The 22,262-nt window shown below is 36.1% G+C and overlaps 1 protein-coding gene across 2 annotated transcripts in view; it reads right to left on the reverse strand.

Moving 5' to 3' along the window:
* MYOZ2 (myozenin 2) overlaps positions 1-22,262 on the reverse strand; it is a 38,518-nt gene that overhangs the window by 4,630 nt on the left and 11,626 nt on the right. Inside the window, exons 2-5 of one of the 2 annotated variants that reach the window (XM_070790800.1) lie at positions 20,546-20,625; positions 17,205-17,374; positions 12,013-12,142; positions 3,559-3,742 (exon numbers count right to left, since the gene is read on the reverse strand). In XM_070790800.1, coding sequence (XP_070646901.1) covers positions 3,559-3,742; positions 12,013-12,142; positions 17,205-17,363 — 473 coding nt within the window. In that variant the 5' untranslated portion in view covers positions 17,364-17,374; positions 20,546-20,625. The remainder of the gene's footprint in view (positions 1-3,558; positions 3,743-12,012; positions 12,143-17,204; positions 17,375-20,545; positions 20,626-22,262) is intronic. The other variant, XM_019962266.2, reaches the window with a different exon arrangement.

Genomic DNA, 22,262 nt, shown 5'->3' on the forward strand with positions numbered 1-22,262 from the left:
CAGTCAAGGACTTAAAAGGGCTGAGAGTTCAGTGAATCATTTAAGCCACCAGAAAGTGATGACAGGAATAGTCCTGGGGAAAAAGACTGAGAGCCAGATAAAATCTTCAGTGTCCCCAGGGTAGATAGGTGACCTCAATGATGGCTATAGCACATGTCACTGTGTCATATATTGGACTGGCCAAAAATTTTGCTCCTTTAGGGTTTCCATAAGATGTTACAGAAAAACCTGAAAGAATGCAGGTTTTGGCCAATGCAGTAGTAGTATAGAATCTCATGTCTTGCTGTGTGTGCTTAGTTGCTCAGTCATGTCCGACTCGTTGCAACCACTTGGACTGCAGCATGCCAGGCTCCTCTGTCCATGGGAATTCTCCAACAAGAATACTGGAGTGGATTGCCATGCCCTCCTCCAGGGGATCTTCCCAACCTAGGGATCAAACCCATGTCTTCCACATTCCAGGCAAATTCTTTACCATAAGTGAAAGTGTCACTCACTCAGTCATGTCTGCTGTTTTCTATCCAATGAACTGTAGCCCGCCAGGCTACTCTGTCCATGGAATTCTCCAGGCAAGAATACTGGAGTGGGTAGCTATTCCGTTCTCCAGGTTATCTTCCTGAGCTAGGGATTGAACCAGGATCTCCTGAATGGTAGGCAGATTCTTTGAGCCACCAGGGAAGCTCTCATGTCTTATTGGCCCGTAATTTTCTTGTCTTCTAGTTTTTTGTTTTTTTTTTTCTGAAGAACAGTATGTTTTACTTTCTGTAAACATACATCTTTCTTACATCTTTTCTCAAGATGCCTGGCCTCTTACAATATTTCCCCAAATCGCTGTGGAAAATATGGATAACAACAGATTACTGAGTAATGCATTAACTTCAGTCTAATGCAGGATTTCAGCAATCATATCAGTATAGTCTTTCATGTCCAGGGCCTAAAACCATTACTCTGGGGGTGAGAGAGTTTGGTTAGGAAAAGAACTTTAAGAATTTAAATTATCAGTCAGGTGCTGTGTGATCATTAAACTTCAGAAGGTATAGTAATAATGAAAGCTAATATTTATCAACAGAGTGCTGTGTACCTGCTCTGTTAGTATGGAAACCACCTTGAGATCTTGTTAAGCTACAGATGCTAATTCAGTCAATCTAGTATGTGTCCTGAGATTCATTTCTAACCAGTTCTCAGGTGATGCCAGCACAACTGGTCTCACCACACTTTGAGTACCAAGGCTTTACATGATTGTCTCATTAAATTCTCAAAACAACTACTTGAGTTGATTCTTTTTCTATCCCCTTTTAATAGATGAAACTGAAACACAAATAATTAAATGGCTTACCCAATGTCACCCACCTAATAATGTATAGAATCAGAATTTAAACCCAGGTATTCAGACTCACTGAAGCCTGCTCTTCTCTACTACCATTTGTTGTACGCCTTGGACATAATTCTTAAGGAGTATTGGGCCTTTTGAGATCGTTTCTAAGTAGAGCAGTATATTGAGGACTCACATCTGTGATATAAGTGAGTGATTTAATGTCCCACATTTTGTCATTTGATTTAGTGGATTGAAGAGTCATTAAGAGTAAAATTTGACTCACTGCATACATAAAACTTCATATTCTTAGATGTTCAAGATGTCCAAGAAAATGTTTTGTGATTTTGGAAGTTTACCATTATAAACCTATAATTAGTTCATTTGTTCGTTCATTCATTTACTCATATAAAAAATTGTGTGTGTGTGTGCTAAGTTGCTTCAGCCGTGTCCGACTCTTTGCGACACTGTGGACTATAGGCCACCAGGCTCCTCTGTCCATGGGATTCTCCAGGCACAAATACTGGAGTGGGTTGCCATTTCCTCTGACTCAGGGATCAAACCCGCATATCCTGTGTCTTCTGCATTGACAGGCAGGTTCTTTACCACTAGCACTACCTGAGAAGCCCGATTATATCTAGACACTGCTATATGCTGTGAATTCAAAGATGGAAAGATTGTAGTAGGTCTTAATTTCAATGAACTCACAAACAAGAAAAGAGAGAAATATAAGCAGGGCGTGGGGGAACACATCATGGACTAAGATAATTACTTTAAGGGAACATTTTCCTGAGTACAGAGGAACTTGTAAAATTTAGAGCCTGGGATCTGATCTAAACACTTTTGTAGGGCACAGTGCAAAATGAAAACTCGGGACTCTTTGTTTAAAGCTTGTTAGGAATTTCAGACATTAAAGCAAAAGTTTAAATCAGCTATGGCCTTTTTAATTGTGGGGCCCCATGCAATTGCACAAGCCACACGTCCAAGGGAGTATAAGAGTATATTGTTATCCATTGGATACAAGAGGCTGGAGTTGAACATTATCAGATTTAGGGTGAATTTGGTCAGTTAACCTTGTATTTGGAGAAGGCAATGGCACCCCACTCCAGTACTCTTGCCTGGAAAATCCCATGGATGGAGGAGCCTGGTAGGCTGCAGTCCATGGGGTCACGAAGAGTCGGACACGACTGAGTGACTTCACTTTCACTTTTCACTTTCATACATTGGAGAAGGAAATGGCAACCCACTCCAGTGTTCTTGCCTGGAGAATCCCAGGGACAGGGGAGCTTCGTGGGCTGCCATCTCTGGGGTCGCATAGAGTCGGACACGACTGAAGCGACTTCGCAGCAGCAACCTTGTATTTATTAATTCCAAAAATCACTTTTATTCTTTTATTTATTTTTTCTGAATTAAATGAAGAAAGAAATGTTCTTCTGCCACTGAAATCCAATATTTGAGTTTGGTATTTAGTGCATTAGCTTTTCCCTTTTCATTCAGTATGTTTTGTTTTTCCCTCTTCATTCTGGGGTCAATTTCTTCTGTAAATGAAAACATTCCCGTCCATTTCATCACCCATCTCCTACCTCCTACCACTTATCCAGTGAAAGATTATTGTTTCAAAAGCAGAATTTTCTTTTCTTTGGCACCATTTGAGACTGTATCTTGTTGGTTTAAATTTTTATTGCCTTCAGACACAAAGTAAACTTGTTAACAGAAATGTTAAACATTCAAAGTGTGAGACTATTTGTAAGATTTTTAAGATCTCTGAAAATAGTTTCAAGTTTTATTCAGTTAGAAAAGCAAAATATTCCACTGAAAGATTTGGAATATTCTACTAAAAAACAACTGTGCATCTCTGTAATTCCCATAATATAGTTTCTTTGAACACAGATCTGACTTAAAATGATTTTTTAGTTTGTCATCTATGTAGTGACTAACAAGATTGTTTGGAGCAACACATAAACTAATATCAACCTTCACATTAGAAATCAGTATTAAAATTGCTTTTTAAAATGTTGGAGATGATCTTATAACAGTGATAGTTTGTGATTCATAGCCTTCATTTTTATACTAAAAATGTACCATATTAGTAATACTGCAAAAATGAGTCTTTGCCTAGGCAAAGATATTATATATTGCTTATAGTTTTTTGGTTTTTTTTTTTCCTACCAGGGGATTCAGTTCTCCATACTGTGATATAACAGCCTTTGTATTGCATGCTGAAGTGTCTTCCAGGGTAATTGAATTACCTGTTAAAGCTCCTGTAATCAGGCAATTCTGCCTTTCCTTCAGGCTTGAAAAATTTAGGGTATAAAGCCTCTAAAAGCTCCGGATCATTGCTAATGGCCTGTTCCCAGGGCGACTGGTAGTACTTAGGGACAGCTGTGGTGTTGAATCTTTCAGGAGGAATTTCCTTCAGTGGTCCAGAATATCCTTTGGAAAAATATTGCAAGAATAAGTAAACACAGAGTTCCTGAGAGTTACTAAATTCCACCTAGCATTTTACCATGTTTAATTTTTCTTACAGGGGTAAATTTATCAAAAATGCATTCTTTTTATGATCTCTCAGAAAAGAGTAGTCCTACAGCATTAGACATTTTTAAATCCCTTTAAATTTATGGAATTTTCAAAAGAAACCCCTTAGTGTTTCATTTTACCAAATTATACAGTTAGTTTCTTCCTTGACTGTCATAGTATATATTTGTTCAGTGAAACTATTAATTGTGCACCTTACATTAATTTATACTAGGCCTTATATACCACAGTTACTGCATTAATTTAGAAACTAGGTTCTGTGGAAATATCAATAAAGACAGATCTCCGTCCCCTGGGAGCTGATTCTTTATAGGTAATGTTCAGGTGTTGACTATCTAAAATTGCTGCGTGCTTACATGCGTCTAAATTGCTTCAAGTCGTGTCTGACTCTTTGGACCTCAGCCCTCCAGACTCCTCTGTCCATGGAATTCTTTAGGCAAGAATACTAGAGTGGGTTGCCATGTATTCCTCCAGGGCATCTCGTGACCCAGGGATCAAACCCACAACTCTTATGCCTCTGCATTGGCAGGCAGGTTTTTTTGTTTGTTTGTTTTTGTTTTTAACCATTAGTGCCACCTGGGAAGCCCAATTTTTTTTTTTTTTTTTGTCCTTGGATGTGGGATCTTAGTCCCCAACCAGGGATCGAACCAGCACCTGATGCTTTTGAAGTGCGGAGTCTTAAGCACTAGACTGTCAGGGAAGTTTCAAGAATACTGGAGTGGGTAACCATTCCCTTCTCCAGGGGAATCTTCCCAACCCAGGGATCGAACCCAGATCTCCGACATTGCAGATGGACTCTCTACCTTCTGAGCCATCAGGGAAGCCTGAAATTGCTGAGTGGCCTGTCAAATGTTCAAGCTTCAAAATGGTGAAGTAGCTTGTCTCCACTGTCTTTGTCAGGCCCTTCTTATTCCCTGATGTGCCTATCCTTTGTTTACTTTGTTCCTGAGGATTTCTAACCTTTCTGCTTCCAGTCTTACCTCCTCAATTTATTCTTCTCCCATGAGCCAGAAGTTTTCTGTAAGTATCATTTAAAAATCACAATTCCTGGCATAAATGTGAAACCATTTTCACATACATTAACTGACATTCTTCAGGTCCTCAAAGGCAGAACTGTTTACTTTCCAGCTACACTACCTTACTGTCTAGTTATCTCTTTTAAAGAGTTCTCTCTTCTGTCATATCAGAACCTCTGCTATGCAGTCACTGCTACTTTTAGGTTTCCATGATGCTCTTTTCCTTCTCTAAGATGTTTTCTCTTTTATTATGTTAAACCATGCCTACTCTTTCTATACACTAAAAATTAGTTTCTCTTTTTCAAAAACTCTTGATAATTCCACCAATAGGCAGCTATTTGTTTGTAGTAATTTAATTTTCTTCTGATTGTCTCCAGCATCAAATGGCAGTCTCTTCAGTAGGCTGCTTTTCTCTGCTTCAGTTCAGTTCAGTTCAGTCACTCAGTCGTGTCCGACTCTTTGCGACCCCATGAATCGCAGCAGGCCAGGCCTCCCTGTCCATCACCAACTCCCGGAGTTCACTCAGACTCACGTTGATCAAGTCAGTGATGCCATCCAGCCATCTCATTCTCTGTCGTCCCCTTCTCCTCCTGCCCCCAATCCCTCCCAGCATCAGAGTCTTCTCCAATGAGTCAACTCTTCACATGAGGTGGCCAAAGTACTGGAGTTTCAGCCTTAGCATCATTCCTTCCAAAGAAATCCCAGGACTGATCTCCTTCAGAATGGACTGGTTGGATCTCCTTGCAGTCCAAGGGATTCTCAAGAGTCTTTTCCAGCCCCACAGTTCAAAAGCATCAATTCTTTGGTGCTCAGCCTTCTTCACAGGCCAACTCTCACATCCATACACGACCACTGGAAAAACCATAGCCTTGACTAGACGGACCTTTGTTGGCAAAGTAATGTCTCTGCTTTTCAATGTGCTATTTAAGTTGCTCATAACTTTCCTTCCAAGGAGTAAGCGTCTTTTAATTTCATGGCTACAATCACCATCTGCAGTGATTTTGGAGCCCCAAAAAATAAAGTCACACTGTTCCCACTGTTTCCCCATCTATTTCCCATGAAGTGATGGGACCAGATGCCATGATCTTCATTTTCTGAATGTTGAGCTTTAAGCCAACTTTTTCACTCTCCTCTTTCACTTTCATCAAGAGGCTTTTTAGTTCCTCTTCACTTTCTGCCATAAATGTGGTGTCATCTGCATATCTGAGGTTATTGATATTTCTCCCAGCAATCTTGATTCCAGCTTGTGCTTCTTCCAGCCCAGTGTTTCTCATGATGTACTCTGCATAGAAGATAAGTAAGCAGGGTGACAATATACAGCCTTGACGTACTCCTTTTCCTATTTGGAACCAGTCTGTTGTTCCATGTCCAGTTCTAACTGTTGCTTCCTGACCTGCATACAAGTTTCTCAAGAGACAGATCAGGTGGTCTGGTATTCCCATCTCTTTCAGAATTTTCCACAGTTTATTGTGATCCACACAGTCAAAGGCTTTGGCATAGTCAATAAAGCAGAAATAGATGTTCTGGAACTCCCTTGCTTTTTCGATGATCCAGCGGATGTTGGCAATTTGATCTCTGGTTCCTCTGCCTTTTCTAAAACCAGCTTGAACATCTGGAAGTTCACGGTTCACGTACTGCTGAAGCCTGGCTTGGAGAATTTTGAGCATTACTTTACTAGCATGTGAGATGAGTGCAATTGTGCGGTAGTTTGAGCATTCTTTGACATTGCCTTTCTTTGGGACTGGAATGAAAACTGACATTTTCCAGTCTTGTGGCCACTGCTGAGTTTTCCAAATTTGCTGGCATATTGAGTGCAGCACTTTCATAGCATCATCTTTCAGGATTTGAAATAGGTCACCTGGAATTCCATCACCTCCACTAGCTTTGTTCATAGTGATTGTTTCTAAGGCCCACTTGACTTCACATTCCAGGATGTCTGGCTCTAGGTCAGTGATCACACCATTGTGATTATCTTGGTCTTGAAGATCTTTTTTGTACAGTTCTTCTATGTATTCTTGCTACCTCTTCTTAATGTCTTTTGCTTCCATTAGGTCCATACCATTTCTGTCCTTTATCGAGCCCATCTTTGCATGAAATGTTCCCTTGGTATCCCTAATTTTCTTGAAGAGATCTCTAGTCTTTCCCATTCTGTTGTTTTCCTCTATTTCTTTGCACTGATCATTGAGGAAGGCTTTCTTATCTCTTCTTGCTATTCTTTGGAACTCTGCATTCAGATGCTTATATCTTTCCTTTTCTCCTTTGCTTTTCGCTATTACATTCATCCAAAATTACTGTTGCCCTGACATCCTTTATAATCTGTCTAGACCTATATGCAGCTGTTTTCCAATACATTCTGCTACTTTCTGTATATTGATCATCTTAACAAATGTTATCACTATTCTTAGATGTCTGAGACAGAAGCACTCTCCTAAACAATCTTTCATTCCCACAACAAATCACTAAGTATTACCAGCTATACTTAAGGATTTCTTAAATAGGCTTCTCAACTTTGCATTTTCTGAATCACCATGGGCACCTACTTAAAATGTTGATAATAGATTCTTCCTTCCAGAGACAGGAGGTCTCAGATGTGGCTTACACATTTAATGCAAGTGATTTGCAAACAGAACACTGGGAAGTAACTGTTTCTAGCAAATTCTCTCTTTCCTTCTCATTTCCATACCTGGTTCAGGCCCTGTACGTTTCTTGCCTGGGCTTTCATAGTAACCTTTGCTAAATTCGGATAATCTATAGTTTGTACTCTGAATCTATAGTTGTCCTTTTCAACTCATCAACCAAGAACGAAGGACCCATTACTCTTTCTTCCTTGCAAGCTATCTGATAACCTTGAAACTCTCCCTTTTCTTAGTCTATATTACAGACATGCCCTAATATTTAATAATTGAATATTTAAACTTTAAGTAGCTATATTAATTTATACTTTCAAAATTTATATCTCTCTCTATATATATATTTGAATATATGTATGTGTTTGTGTGTAAATATACATAGATTGTTCCTGATAGTAAATAAAATATACATATGATATTGAAGTTTGTATGGCAGAGAGAAAATGAGACTACAAATATAGCATGGACATTTGTCCTCTGTCCCTGTCTATGAATTCCTTGAGGGTAGAACTTTTTTATTCTTTTTGAAATTTCATAGTTTATAATCAGTTTAGTTGCTCAGTCATGTCCGACTCTTTGCGACCCCATGGACTGCAGCACGCCAGGCTTCCCTGTCCATCACCAGCTCCTGGAGCTTGCTCAAATTCATGTCCATCAAGTTGGTGATGCCATCCAACCATTTCATTCCTCTGTCATCCCCTTCTCCTCCTGCCTTCAATCTTTGCCAGCATCCCTTTGCATCAGGTGGCCAAAGTATTGGAGATTCAGCTTCAGCATCAGCCCTTCCAGTGAGTATTCAGGACTGATTTTCCTTGAGGATTGACTGATTTGATCTCCTTGCTGTCCAAGGGACTCTCAAGAGTCTTCTTCAACAAAACAGTTCAAAAGCATCAATTCTTCAGCGCCCAGCCTTTATGGTCCAACTCGCACGTCCATACATGACTACTGAAAAAGCCATAGCTTTGACTAGATGGATCTTTTTCAGCAAAGTAATGTCTCTGCTTTTCAATATGCTGTCTAGGTTGGTCATAACTTCTCTTTCAAGGTGCAAGTGTCTTTTAATTTCATGGCTGCAGTCACCATATGCAGTGATTTTGGAGCCCAAGAAAATAAAGTCTGCCACTGTTTACACTGTTTCCCCATCTATTTGCCATGAAGTGATGGGCCTGGATGCCACAATCTTAGTTTTTTAATGTTGAATTTTAAGCCAGCTTTTTCATTTTCCTCTTTCACCTTCACCAGAAAGCTCTTTAGTTCCTCTTTGCTTTTGCCATAAGGGTGATGGCGTCTGCATATTGGAGGTTATTGATATTTCTCCTGGCAATCTTGATTCCAGCTTTTGCTTCATCCAGCTGGGCATTTCGCATGAGGTACTCTGCATATAAGTTTAATAGGCAGAGTGACAGTATACAGCTTTGATGTACTCCTTTCTCAATTTTGAACCAGTCTGTTGTTCCATATCCAGTTCTAACTATTGCTTCTTGACCAGCATACAGATTTCTCAGGAGGCAGGTAAGGGGATCTGGTATGCCTATCTCTTTAAGAATCTTCCACAGTTTGTTGTGATCCACACAGACAAAGGCTTTAGAGTAGTCAATGGAGCAGAAGTAGATGTTTTTCTGGAATTGTCTTGTTTTTTCTATGATCCAGCAAATGTTGCCAATTTGATTTCTGGTTCTTCTGCCTTTTCTAAATCCATCTTGACCATCTGGAAGTTCTTGGTTCATGTACCGTTGAAGCCAAGCTTGAAGAATTTTGAGCATTTCTTTGCTAGCATGTGAAATGAGTGCATTTGTGCAGGAGTTTGAACATTCTTTGGAATTATCTTTTTTGGGGAATGGAGCAAAAACTGACCTTTTCCAACCCTGTAGCCACTGCTGAGTTTTCCAAATTTGCTGGCATATTGAGTGCAGCACTTAATAGCTTCATCTTTTAGAATTTGAAATAGGTCAACTGGAATTCATCACCTCTAGTAGCTTTGTTCGTAGTGATGCTTCCTAATGCCCACTTGACTTCACACTCCAGGATGCCTGGCTCTAGGTAAGTGATCACACCATCGATTCATAATAATCAATGGTTATTGATTCATAATAAAACTTTTAACTTAGTAATGGAAGTACCACATTGAATCAACATAAACTTTTCTATATGTCTTCTCTTCCTATTAAAAAACCTTACCATTCCACACATTAGATAGCAGGAGGTTACAGTATAGTGGTTGGAGCTAAAAGAAAATATATATGGTCTATTATGTATTAGGCATATAAAGATGGGTAAGGAAAGGATAAATTTTAACTCAGTCTTTTATTGTATATTAGGGACTATACTCACATTCTCACATTTAATTTTCACAACAACCATGTGCAGTGAGATTTATTTTCTTTATTTTACAGAGTGAAGAAACAGACTCAAAGAGATTTATTTTCCTTCTCAGCACAGTAGTAAAGTGGGCATGGATGAAAGGATCCAGCAGCTTTATTGCTGCTGTCCACAGTGGTGATGGAACCACATACCTGATCACAAATTATGGAGGGACAGGATGAAGATTTATTATTTCTTTAAATAAAAAGTAAGAATAATTTGATTTTGCTCATTTAAGAGCAATGAAAAAATGATGGGATGTTGACTGCGTTTGGCACTCAGGACACCTCCGCGAAGGTCCTTGTTCTGCATGGCATCCATCAGCTTTTACCCTTCATCCTTCTTCACTTTTGCTTCTGGGCTTGGCTGTACAAACTTTCACTTTCATTTGATAATATAAATTCAATTAATGTTACCATTTGAGAGACTACTAGTAACTAAATACTAAAGGAGAGACAACATCTTTTTATTATGGAGTATTGAAAAAAAGGGTAAACCTCTGCCAATGCAGTATGTTTTTATTAAAAGAGGGCTTGATGAATTTAGATTCATTTAGGGATGGTTCATTTACTGGACTGTTTTCTTAAAATCCCAGCATACCGTCTTTAGTAACAGCTGTAGTATGTTGAACCATTAATTTGATTCAACCATAATTTTGGTTCAACCAAAAAAACCATAATTTTTCTTTTCCTATTCTCAGTTGTCCGTGTATACAGTCATATTAAAAGAAAATCTGTTCAACCAAAAAAAAAAAAAAAAGGAGATTGCAGGTTGAACCCAGACCCATCAGATTCTAAAGTTTGTTTTTGCCACATGAGCTTAATGTTGTATGCGTAGAACCTGTTACCTGCTCTTCTGTCATAAAAAAAGCTATATGAAAGCTATTTGAGAATTTTATTACAATGCTTTACTTCAGAATTCTATATATTCTAATTGTGTATTTGGTTTCCTTCAAAATTACTTTGTTTATCAATACCTTTTCCATTGTGCTCTGTAAGAATGTCCTAATAAATCTAAGCTCATCAGTGACTGACATTCAACTTACTTTTAAATAAGATTTAATATTATACAGTTATTTTACTTATATATTTTCAAAAACACTATGCTATTTGAGAAGGTTCCTCAGAAGTACTCTTGATAAATTTACTATTTAATTTACAAAACTATGACACAGGCATTGCTAATTTCAGTGTAAAATTAGTTGAAAATTTTATAAATCTACTATATACATTACTCTTGAGGAAAAACTTAAAGGTATTTGTTTTATGTTATTTTGGAAAGATATTGTCTAAGTAGAGCAGATAATTTTTCTGATTTAATATTTCAAAATCTAACAATACTTCAAATAGCATGTACTGGTTTGAATAAACATTTACTTATTTTTTGGACTTCCCTCATAGCTCAGTTGGTAAAGAATCCACTTGCAATGTAGGAGACCCCAGTTTGATCCCTGGATTGGGAAGATCCCCTGGAGAAGGAAAGGGCTACCCACTTCAGGATTCTGGCCTGGAGAATTCCATGGACTGTATGTATATTCCATGGGGTCACAAAGAGTCGGACACAGCTGAGCAACTTTCACTTTCACTTATTTTTTAAGATAATAAACAAATATACAGTATTAGAGTATTGCATTTAAAGCCCTGTAAGAGAACAGAAAATAACAAAAGCAGTCTCCACAAGGTCACTCACATGAGACATCTGTGAATTTGGTATCAGAGCTGGATTTAATTCTTGATCAGTTAGTGTTGCCTTCTAGCTATTCACAACCTCAAGTTCTTAATTTATAAAATGAGGATTATAATAACTGTCATAATTATTATTAAATTAAAGAAGATACATATATATAATAGTATTTCATAAATTACACAGTTCTATACAAATAGGATTTCAATATAATTACAAACAGACTTAATTTTTAGTATGATAAGCGACTGCCAACAAAAGTTTGGGCCATCTGAAAGAACATAAGACTCCTGTAAATATGTTACTAAACTCCTCTAGGTCTAATCTTTACATTTGTCCTGAACTTATCTACAAAGTAGGTATATAATGTGAAAAGCCGTATCATTCAGACCCCATTTACTAAAGAATCCAAGTGACTTGAGTCATATATTTATGTGCATAGCAGTTTTATTATTCTGTTTGTAAGGGGATTAATTACCTGGTGCAATGTTTTCTGGATTTGGGGGACTTCGTGGATCCGGGGTGTTAGGAGGAGTAAATGGTGCTTGCTGTGAACCACTTTCCAAGTTGATTCCATCCAGTTTCTCATTCTGCATGGCAATATTGTGCTGTATTTGATCAAAAGTAAACTCAACTGAAAACTCAAAAATATACACTAATAGGACATACATATGTGCGAGACTCCATTTGTATACTTGGAATTTAAATATAATGCCAATTCATTGTTACATACTGACTCAATAATTTATATGGTACCGAGTAGAGCAGTTGAATGAGAAATTTTACTAATATCAATCTAAACTGTTTTATGATGACAATCTACTTAATAATAATTAATTAAGCCTTACTGTGTGCCAGGCACTGTGTCCAGGGCTTTATATCAATTATCTGTAATTTACTATTCACAACATATCCATAAGATAAATCTATTTAGTTTTTAAGTCTTTACTGATTTAATATCATATAGCATACTCGCCACATACACAACTTAGTCATTGTTACATTATTAGTTTACTTATACTTGGGATTTAATTATATTCTTTAATATGACTTGTTTTAAAGTTTAATCTGAAATTTGGACATCAGTCACGTATAACAAAAAATATTTTCACTTTAAGCTGCATAAACTTATAGAAGGAAGAATTGGGGTTTCTAAAAAACAGAATATTTAAAAGAGCGTTTGTCTAAAGTTTTAAGGTGAATTTTCTTTACTGTTATAATTTAGGATTTATTTTATGGCAATATAGCACTTTAAAAACAGTCAATTGGTTTTTAACAGAGAAGAATAGACATTGTAATAGGTTATATCCTCAGATGTATAGCTAGGATTTACCTCTGTAATAAAATATTGTTTTAATTATACATGAGAGACATACATATTTCTTAAAAGAAGCCAATCTATTTAAGTGCATAAGGTCAAATCATCTTTTAACTTTATAAAGAAAAATTTACTGAAGGCCATAGCAAATAAACATCAATTTTGAGTTTTTCCTGTGTGAAATAAGCCAAACATATTTTAAAATATTTTTTATTTCTGTATTTATTTATAAAATGATAAGGTAAAGTTCACTTTTGCAATTTAATAATTATTTAACTTTATAGAAATGTGATTATTTCATACTAAAATCCAAATGCTTACAATAACTAAAGATCATAAATTAAGGCCTCACCTGACAAAATTATGAAAAAAAATAAAGTTTATCCCATTTTCAGCCTTCACCCACCCACAGCCACTCTCCAGGTGCCTTTCACCTTATTCCAGGCAGCACCCTGGTAAAGTTGCTGTAGAAATGAGCAGGGCCATGTTAGTAGTTGTAAGCTTAACATTAACCAGGTGAGTATGGGTCTTGATTACTGGCCATAAGAGTTTGCATTTTATTCAATAGGCAAGAAGAAACAGTTTTTAAAGGTGAATAGTGCTGTACTCAAATACATCAGTTTTTAGTGTTTTGAATTTAGCTATTAAGCGTTCGATTTAATTGACTTGATTAATAACTTTTTTCACTTCTGAACCTTTGTCACTTCTTAGAAAAAAGTCTTGCTAAGTTTAATTATAAATAAAAGCCAGTTGAGATAAATATAGAAAGTTTAATTGTATCATGCATTAAAATTACTTTTTCTAAGTTACTGTCCATGAAATGAGTTTCACCTAAACTTATAAGTCATTCTACCTACATTATTTTAAAAATTGTAATACTAACCTCCTTTATAGACAGGAAAATCAACTCTTTCTAGCTGGTTATTAATTATCAGGAGACACTCAGTACCTCTGTTTGTCATTGTTAATTATACAAGCAAAGCCTTATAATAATTGGGTAGTGACTTATTTTAGTTATGATAGCCTTAAATGATTTTTATAATGTTATTTTTTGAACAAAATATATATATTTTTTGAACCTCACTGTATTTAGTTACATCTTACTTCAGAATTACTTTTTACAGTATAATTCCCATTTTTCCAGTATTATATAAGATTTCTAAAGATTTTTTTAAAGTCTTTATTGAATTTGTTACAACATTGCTTCTGTTGTTTATGTCCTGGTTTTTTGGCCATGAAGCATGTGGGATCTTAGGTCACCAACCAGAGATTGAACCCATGCCACTTGCGTTGAAAGGTGAAGTCTTAACCCCTGGGCCACCAGGGAGGTGCCTCCAGGGAATTTTAAAAGTGCTTAGTTACTGCAAACATATGTAGTTTTAACTGTAAACTGTGGATTTTTTTTTTTTTTTTCTTCTTAGTTCTTTGACCAGGGATTGAACCCTAGTCTCCTGCATTGGAAGGCAGATTCTTTTTTTTTTGACTGCTCTTCGTTGCTTTTGCATGGGCTTTCTCCAGTGGTGGCAAGTGGTGGGGCAGGTCTGGGGAGGGGGGCGGCTACTGTTTGTTGCCCTGTGTGGGCTTCTCATTGCGGTGGCTTCTCTTGTTGCAGAGCACAAGTTCTAGGCATGTGGGCTTCAGTAGTTCAGCACACAGGCTTAGTAGTTGCTGCTCGCAAGCTTAGTTGCTCCACAGAATGTGGAATCTTCCCAGACCAAGGATTGAAACCATGTCTCCTGCCTTGGCAGGTAGATTCTTATCCACTGTGCCACCAGGGAAGTCCATGGATTGTTTTGAATAATATCCTTTTGTGGTAACTTATAGAAAGGAATTTTAATTATGATGAATCATTCTTTTATTTTCTCTTGTATGCTTATTTTCTTCATCCCTTTTTGTATGTGTATGTGTAAGAGGTTATCAGTTCATGAACAGGACTTTGAAATTGGCATGTGTAGCAAGCAATGTATCTTCATTTTATTTTAAAAACGCATATTTCCTATTGTTATTTGTATCATAAGAAGGTTTGTGTGGCTTGAATTTACTAGTTTCTCAGCAAGAGAATAAGCCAAAAGCTGTGCTTATTTTTTTTTAATTGTACTTAATATTTAAATAAATGGCATTGATTACAAAAGAGTTGGTTTATATTTTCATCTAATGATGTCCTGAAATTATAAGAAATGCATAAATGTAAGTTAAATAATTATTTTGATAATATCTAAAGCTCAAGGGAAGCAGTAAAAGATTATTTCAGAAAATGTAGTCAATAACATTAATTTGATATAAATCATATAAGGATGATTCAAGAACTAGATTCTAAGTAAATCATTGTTTTCTATTTATCAATGTTATTTTGTCCCTCCATCACTAGACAAGGGCTGTATTCATTTATCTTTGAAATCCAAGCATAGTGTCTAGAACATAGTAGGCAATCAATAAATTTTTGCTGAAAGTATAAATGAATGGAAATAGACCCAAACCTAATACCATCTTCTAAATTTCTGTCATATTATCAATGCTTGCTCAAAGTTGCAGTCTAAAGCCTTGATAAAAGCAAATGTGTCATCAGATTTCATCAGACTTCAGAGTATATTGTGTAACTCAGTGACATGTGACTTCATTCCATATATTATTATTGTGTATTATTTTATGCTACTTATTAGCATTTAATTGTTTCAGTATATTCAGTATATGTTCAAATATTTCAGTACAGCTGTTTGGGACTATTTAGTTCTCAATCTTCCAGGAATGCTGGAAAAATATTAAGACATATTCTTATATATTTTACCTATGACCAGAATGTTTGATCACAGGTATATAAGATTATTGTCAATAATTTGAAATACTAGTGATAAGAGAATATGTTGTATTTTAATGGACATTTTAAGTCTTATACCTTCTTTCAGAATTGTAATTAAAGCATACTTAGAGATATAAATGTTAGTTATGAAAACTGAATTTATTCAGATGTCTAGACTTGTAGATGACTTTTCAAAGAATTTCCATTAAGACACTGTATTTCATATTACTCTTCAAAGCTACCTCTCTATTGTCATTATCCATCAGATGAGCCAGAGGTTATTTTAGGTTCATACTGTATAAGCTGCGGACATTTTCTGATAAGAGGATACTGAGCATAATTACAGGATACCATGGCATTACATTTATCCATGACTTCAAGTGAAAATCTTCCTTCATTAAATGTAAATACTGTGGTTGAGTAAAATTTGATGTCTAACTGAATTCATAATTATAACTAGATTTCTATTCATGGATGTTGAAGGATGCTCATTAATGTGAAAAAAAAAAACTGTTTAAGATGTTCTCAAACCATTTCTTGTTAAGCAGATCATAACAAGGGAAATAGAAATTTCAAGAATGAGTAAAATTTTAGTGTTTGTGAGTGCAAATGTTAGTTCTGTAGTGTGTTTTAGTAATTATGATAAAAGATCAGTGAAACTGGTCTGTTTGCTGTAAAGAATTTAGCTGTTCATTCAAAACAGCTTTCTAGTGATGGCAGTTGGAAAGCTTTCAGGTTTAAATTCATGAGTAAACTTGCAAACTTTTCATAGCTATAGAAAGAAACCCTTAGTTCAAAAAAAAACCAAAAACATATTGTTGTAGTCTCCACCATCTCCTATAGTGCACTATTCCTTTTTGATTCTTCATACCGGTATTTTATTTTTAAGATATTTTCCTGAAGCTAATTGTTTTTCAATTATGAACCTCTTCCTCTAAAATTTCTCTGAATGACAATTTAAAAGAATATGGTATTCATGCAATATGTAAAATATAATTTAATGAATTTGTTTGTTTTAACTTTTGGTTGATGGGAATTTTTGTCCAAAGAGTTTTATCCACATTGATTTTATTGTCAGTGAGTACCAGACTTCTCTATACAACGTGGAATGAATACTTTGAAAGGAGATCAGCTGTGTCTCGTTCCCAGGCATGTTTCAATGCCAGGATGTTTTCAGCCAATAAAATGCTTCTACTTGCTTTATGGAGCACTGTGTGCTTTGGAATTGTTTCCATCCCAAACATTTAACCAGTGGTGATAAGATATGGAAACTTTTAGTTCCACCAGTCTCCACTCCCTCTCCCTCCTCTTAGCAGAACAGACCAGTTCTTCAGTGCCAAATCTACAAACATGCAGTGTCTCTACTGAACCAAAAAGATACTCATATCAGGCATAATATTCATTTATCCACCTAAATTATTCATCATGAAAAAAAGTATAACAGAATCAATGAAAAGAAAATTTGTAAAATACTTGTTTGGGAATTTAATAATACATATAAATTTAGAAATGCTGCCCATTTATTTAGATAACCATATTATCAAGTTATACCTACATTTATTTGTGCTTTAGTTTCATACTGGAAATTTTCAAATGTATATTTGTCAGATCTTCTTTGTCGCATCTTAAACAGTCTGGCACCACGGTTACTGAGATGGGATAATTCTTCCAACATGATGTCTCTGGGGATGCTGACTTTTTTGCCCAGGTGCATGACATCTACATCTGTAAAACAATATTCATGTGTGTGAAAAACTCTAAGATAAGCATTTTTAAATGCTCTGCTAAATTTCATAATTTACTACCTGCTATATGCTAGAATGGGCTTCCCTGGTGGATCAATAGTAGAGACTCTGCCTGCCAGTGCAGGCAGAGAAGGCAATGGCACCCCACTCCAGTACTCTTGCCTGGAAAATCCCATGGACAGAGGAGCCTGGTGGGCTGCAGTCCATGGGGTCTCGAAGAGTCGGACACAACTGAGCGACTTCACTTTCACTTCATTTTCATGCATTGGAGAAGGAAATGGCAACCCACTCCAGTGTTCTTGCCTGGAGAATCCCAGGGTCGGCAGAGCCTGGTGGGTCGCCATCTATGGGGTCGCACAGAGTTGGACACGACTGAAGCGACTTAGCATCAGCAGCCAGTACAGGAGACGCTGGTTCCATCCCTGTGTAGGAAAGATCCCCTGGAGAAGGAAATGGCAACCCACTCCAGTATTTCTGCCTGGGAAATCCCATGGACAGAGGAGCCTGATAGGCTACAGTCCATGGGGTCACAAAAGAGCCGACCCAACTTGGTAACTAAACAACAACAATATGCTAGTATAGTAACTAAAATAGAGGCTCTTTACTCAAACTGCCTTGGACTGAAGAACTTTTCTGAAATCCAAAAGAAATAAAACTCCTCCACTTGCTCCTTGGGTTAAATCCTGGGTCTACTACTTTCTAACTGTATGATCATAGGTATGTTGCTTATTTTTTTGTAAACCTCAATTTTCTTATCTCTAAAGTGGGACTAATATGTACTGCATAGGTTTTATGTAAGGATTAAATAAAATGTGTTTCTTATCAAACATTTAGTATCATAAAAGAGTGAGCAAAGTTTAATGACACTACTAATTTATTCTTTCCTTATTTAGTGACTAATTATCAAACTACCACTCGTAGTTCTGTTCATAAGCTCTGTTTGACTCCCAGCATTTTTATGTATCAGTTTGAATTGTCTCCATTACAAGAATGCTTATGCTTTGACTCATGCCACCCATTTCTCTGTCAGAATACTATTAATTCTGTGTCTTTCATCAAGGAGCCTAACATAAAATAGATAGGTGATAAGTATTGAGTAATCCTTCTCAATCCAGTTTATGTGCCATTTCTGTCAATTCCTTCTGTAAAATTTCTATTCATAATTATTTATGCATTTTCTGTATTCTCATAGCACTGAATCAATATTACTTGATTCCATTTTACTTATTCTGTGATTTGCATTTTCTTTTATGTTTTTGTCTTTGTGTCCTCCATGCCTTAAATAGAGGAGATGTTCAGTAAACAACTATTATTTTCTATTTCTAGTACTGAAGGACTTTTCTGAAATCCAAAAGAAATAAAACTCCTCCACTTGCTCCTTTAATCAGAAGTGCTTTTTTTGGTAACACACAGAGTTCTTTTGCCACTGCCGTCCACAGTGCTTAAATGCAGAGAAGAAAAATTGGACCATTTGTAAAATAAATATTCTGGAAGATTGGGACAACATTTTCTGATGTTACAAATTAACCCTAATAATTAGGCTTTTTGAGGTCTTTAGGAATAAAATAATAAAACTGCTTATAAATTTTCTCCCCATTTTGCTTTGAAGAAATCACTTTGCTTATATATCTTGATGTTACTGGAAGAGGCACTCTGCTAATTATAAAAATTGTAATATCAAGACTTCTGTTTCTGTGAAGATAGAATAGATCTACTTTTCCCTGTGCATTTACTAAGTAAAACTAAAAATCCTGGACATTAGTATAAAATAAACATAAGACTAAAAGTTGGAGGCAAGAATGAGGACCAGCTAGGGACCTCAGGACCAAGGAACAACACAGTACTAATTCTTTGGGTTTCTTTTGGCCCCACATATCCCAGACTTGGAGCTGAAAAACTGAGAAACATGCAACAGGTACAGCCAAAAATCTACAATAAGATTGTTTTCACTAGCCAAGACCAGGAAAGGAGCAACCTATAAAGACAAGAAACTTTTAGACAATAGCTACTCTACTTTAGCCAAACGCCACAGAAAAAAAAAAAAACAAAAAAAAAAACTAGCCTCACCCATACCAACAAATTTCAAGTGTAGAGCCCAGGATTTTACCCTTGCAAAGCTATAACGAGGTGCCCCAGTGCACCCTTATATAAGGGTGGTATCTGAGAGGCCAAGGAGGAAGCTGGGACTTCGTCCCTGTTAGCTAGTAACAACCCTCAACCCCTGCAGAGTTGGTAGAGACTAGGTGGGAATTCTGAACTCCCACCACCTCCTAATAGTAACTAAGTGACCCTCCTCAAGTTTCATTGTGGGCCAACTGAAACTTTGACTTCTTATTTCTACCTGGCAGTGATGAATGAGGTGGCACTCTCTTTTCCCTGCTGAAGCAATGTCAGACAAGTATAGATAAAATTGAAGGCTTAAATAAGAGCAAGATTCTTAGAATATAATATGAAAATGTGCAGGCTCAAATAAAAAACTCATTTGTCATACCAAGAAACAAGAAGATCTCAAACTAAATGGGAAAAAAGACAGATGCCAGCATGAGAAGACTGAGATATTAAAATTATATGACAAAGATTTTCAAGTGGCCATGATAAAACTGCTTCAAAGAGCAATTACAAAGTTTCTGGAAACAAATGGAAAATTTTAGAAAACTTTAGCAAAGGAAAAAAAATCATGACTGAAATAAAAGTTATAAAGACCCAAATGGAAACTTCAGAACTGAAAAAATACCCCAAATAAAAAGTTCAGTGGATGGATTCAATAGCAGAATGGAGGGGATAAAGGAAAGAATCAGTGAACTGGGAGACACAGTAATGGAAATTACCCAATAAGAACAGAGAAAAAAAAAATAGGAAAAAAGTAAAGAAAGCCTTAGGGATCAGTGTGAGTAGAACAAAAGGTACAACATTTGTATCACTGAAGTCCCAGAAGGAGGGGAGGTATTTGGGGTTGGAAAAGTACACAAAGAAATAATGGCTGAAGACGTCCCAAATTTGGCAAGAGACATAAACCTACAGATTCAGGAAGCAAAAAGTATTCTATAAAAGATAAATCTATGGAGCTCTACAACAAGACATAGCATAAACTTCTGAAAACTAAAGACAAAGGGAAAATCTTGAAAGCAGCCAGAGAAAAATGACAACTTACCTATAGGGAGAAAAAAATGAGAATGACAGTAGATTTCTCATCACAAACCATGAAGACCAGAAGGAAGTGGCACAAAAATGCTGAAAGAAAAGAAATGTCAACCCAGAATCTGATACCAAGTGAAAATATTCTTTAGAAATAAAGGGGAATTTGAGACATCTTCAGATGAAGGAAAAGTAGATTATTTTTCCTGGAGACCTACCCTAAAAGAATTGATTCATGCTATTATAACAAAACATCCAAGACTGGTGACTTATAAACAGCAGAAATGTATTTCGTATAGATCTGGAGGCTGGAAGTGTGAGATACGGGTACCAGCATAGTTGGTTCAGTTGAAGTCGTCCTTCTGAGCTGCAGACTGCCTACTTCTCACTTTGTTTTCATGTAGTGGAAGAGACATGGTAGCTCTCTTGGGCTTCTTTTATAAAGATGTTAATATCATTCATGAAGACCCCACTCTCATGGCCTAATCACCTCCCAAAGGCCTCATCTCCCAACACCATCAGGGGCATTAGGATTTCAATATATGAATTCTAGGGGGACACAAATATTCAGACCATAGCAAATAACTAAATGAAGTTCTTTAAACAAAATGGAAACAAAATAAGGAGCCTTAGAACATCAAGAACGAGAAAAGATTACAGTAAGCAAAAATGTGGGTAAATACAATAAGTTTTCCTTTCCCTCTTGAGTTTTCTAAATTATGTTTTACTATAGAAGCAAAAATTATAAACCTCTCAGATATAAATGTATGTAGAAAATAGGTAACAGTTATAAACAGTAACAGTTATAAACAGGAAGAGGTAAATAGATATAAAGGTAGGTAGGTTTTCTGTACTTCACTTAAACTGATAAAATGACAACATCAGTAGACTTTGATAAATTAAACATATATAATGTAATAGAACAACGACTAAAACCTGTAAAAATATACTTGAAAAACTAGAGATAAATAAAAATTGAATTCTGAAAAATAGGCAAGAAACCCCATAGGAAACTAAAAAAAAGAAAACAAATGAAAAACAGACAACAAACAGCAAAAAATAAAATGATAGACTTAAGGTCTACTATGTCAATAATTACATTAAATATAAATGCTAAAAATATACTAATTAGAGGATAGAGACTAGTGATTGGATTTAAAAACATGACCCAAATATAAATTGTCTAGAAGAAACCCACTTCAAAAATAAGTACCTTGAGCAATATAGGCAAGTTGAAAGTAACAGGATAGAAAAAAGATATCAAAAAAAATTAATCAACGGGAATTAGAAGTGGTTATATTAATATCAGATAAAGTGGACTTCAGAACAAAGGAAATAAACAGAGACGGAGAATGTTATATAATGATTAAAGTGTCAGTCCACTAAGAAGACCTAAAACTACTAAATGTGTATTCATCAGAAAACAGAGCTGCAAATGGAGCAAAAATTAATAGAACTAAAAGGAGAAATAGATAAATCCACAGTTATAGTTGGAGACTTCAATATCCCTTTCTCAACAAATGATAGGGCAACAGAGAGAAAATGAGCAAGGACATAAAAGAAGTCAGTGACACCATCAACCAGTAGGATGTAAATGTTTGTAAAATACTCTACTGAACAGCAAAAGTTACACGTTCTTTCCAGGTGCACAGAGTATACACCAAGATAGACCATTTCCTGTACCATAAAATAAGCTTCGACAAATCCAAAAGAGTGAAAATTATACACAGTAT

The sequence above is a fragment of the Bos indicus genome, chromosome 6 (genome assembly GCF_029378745.1).
Source record: "Bos indicus isolate NIAB-ARS_2022 breed Sahiwal x Tharparkar chromosome 6, NIAB-ARS_B.indTharparkar_mat_pri_1.0, whole genome shotgun sequence".
Lineage (NCBI taxonomy): Eukaryota > Metazoa > Chordata > Mammalia > Artiodactyla > Bovidae > Bos > Bos indicus.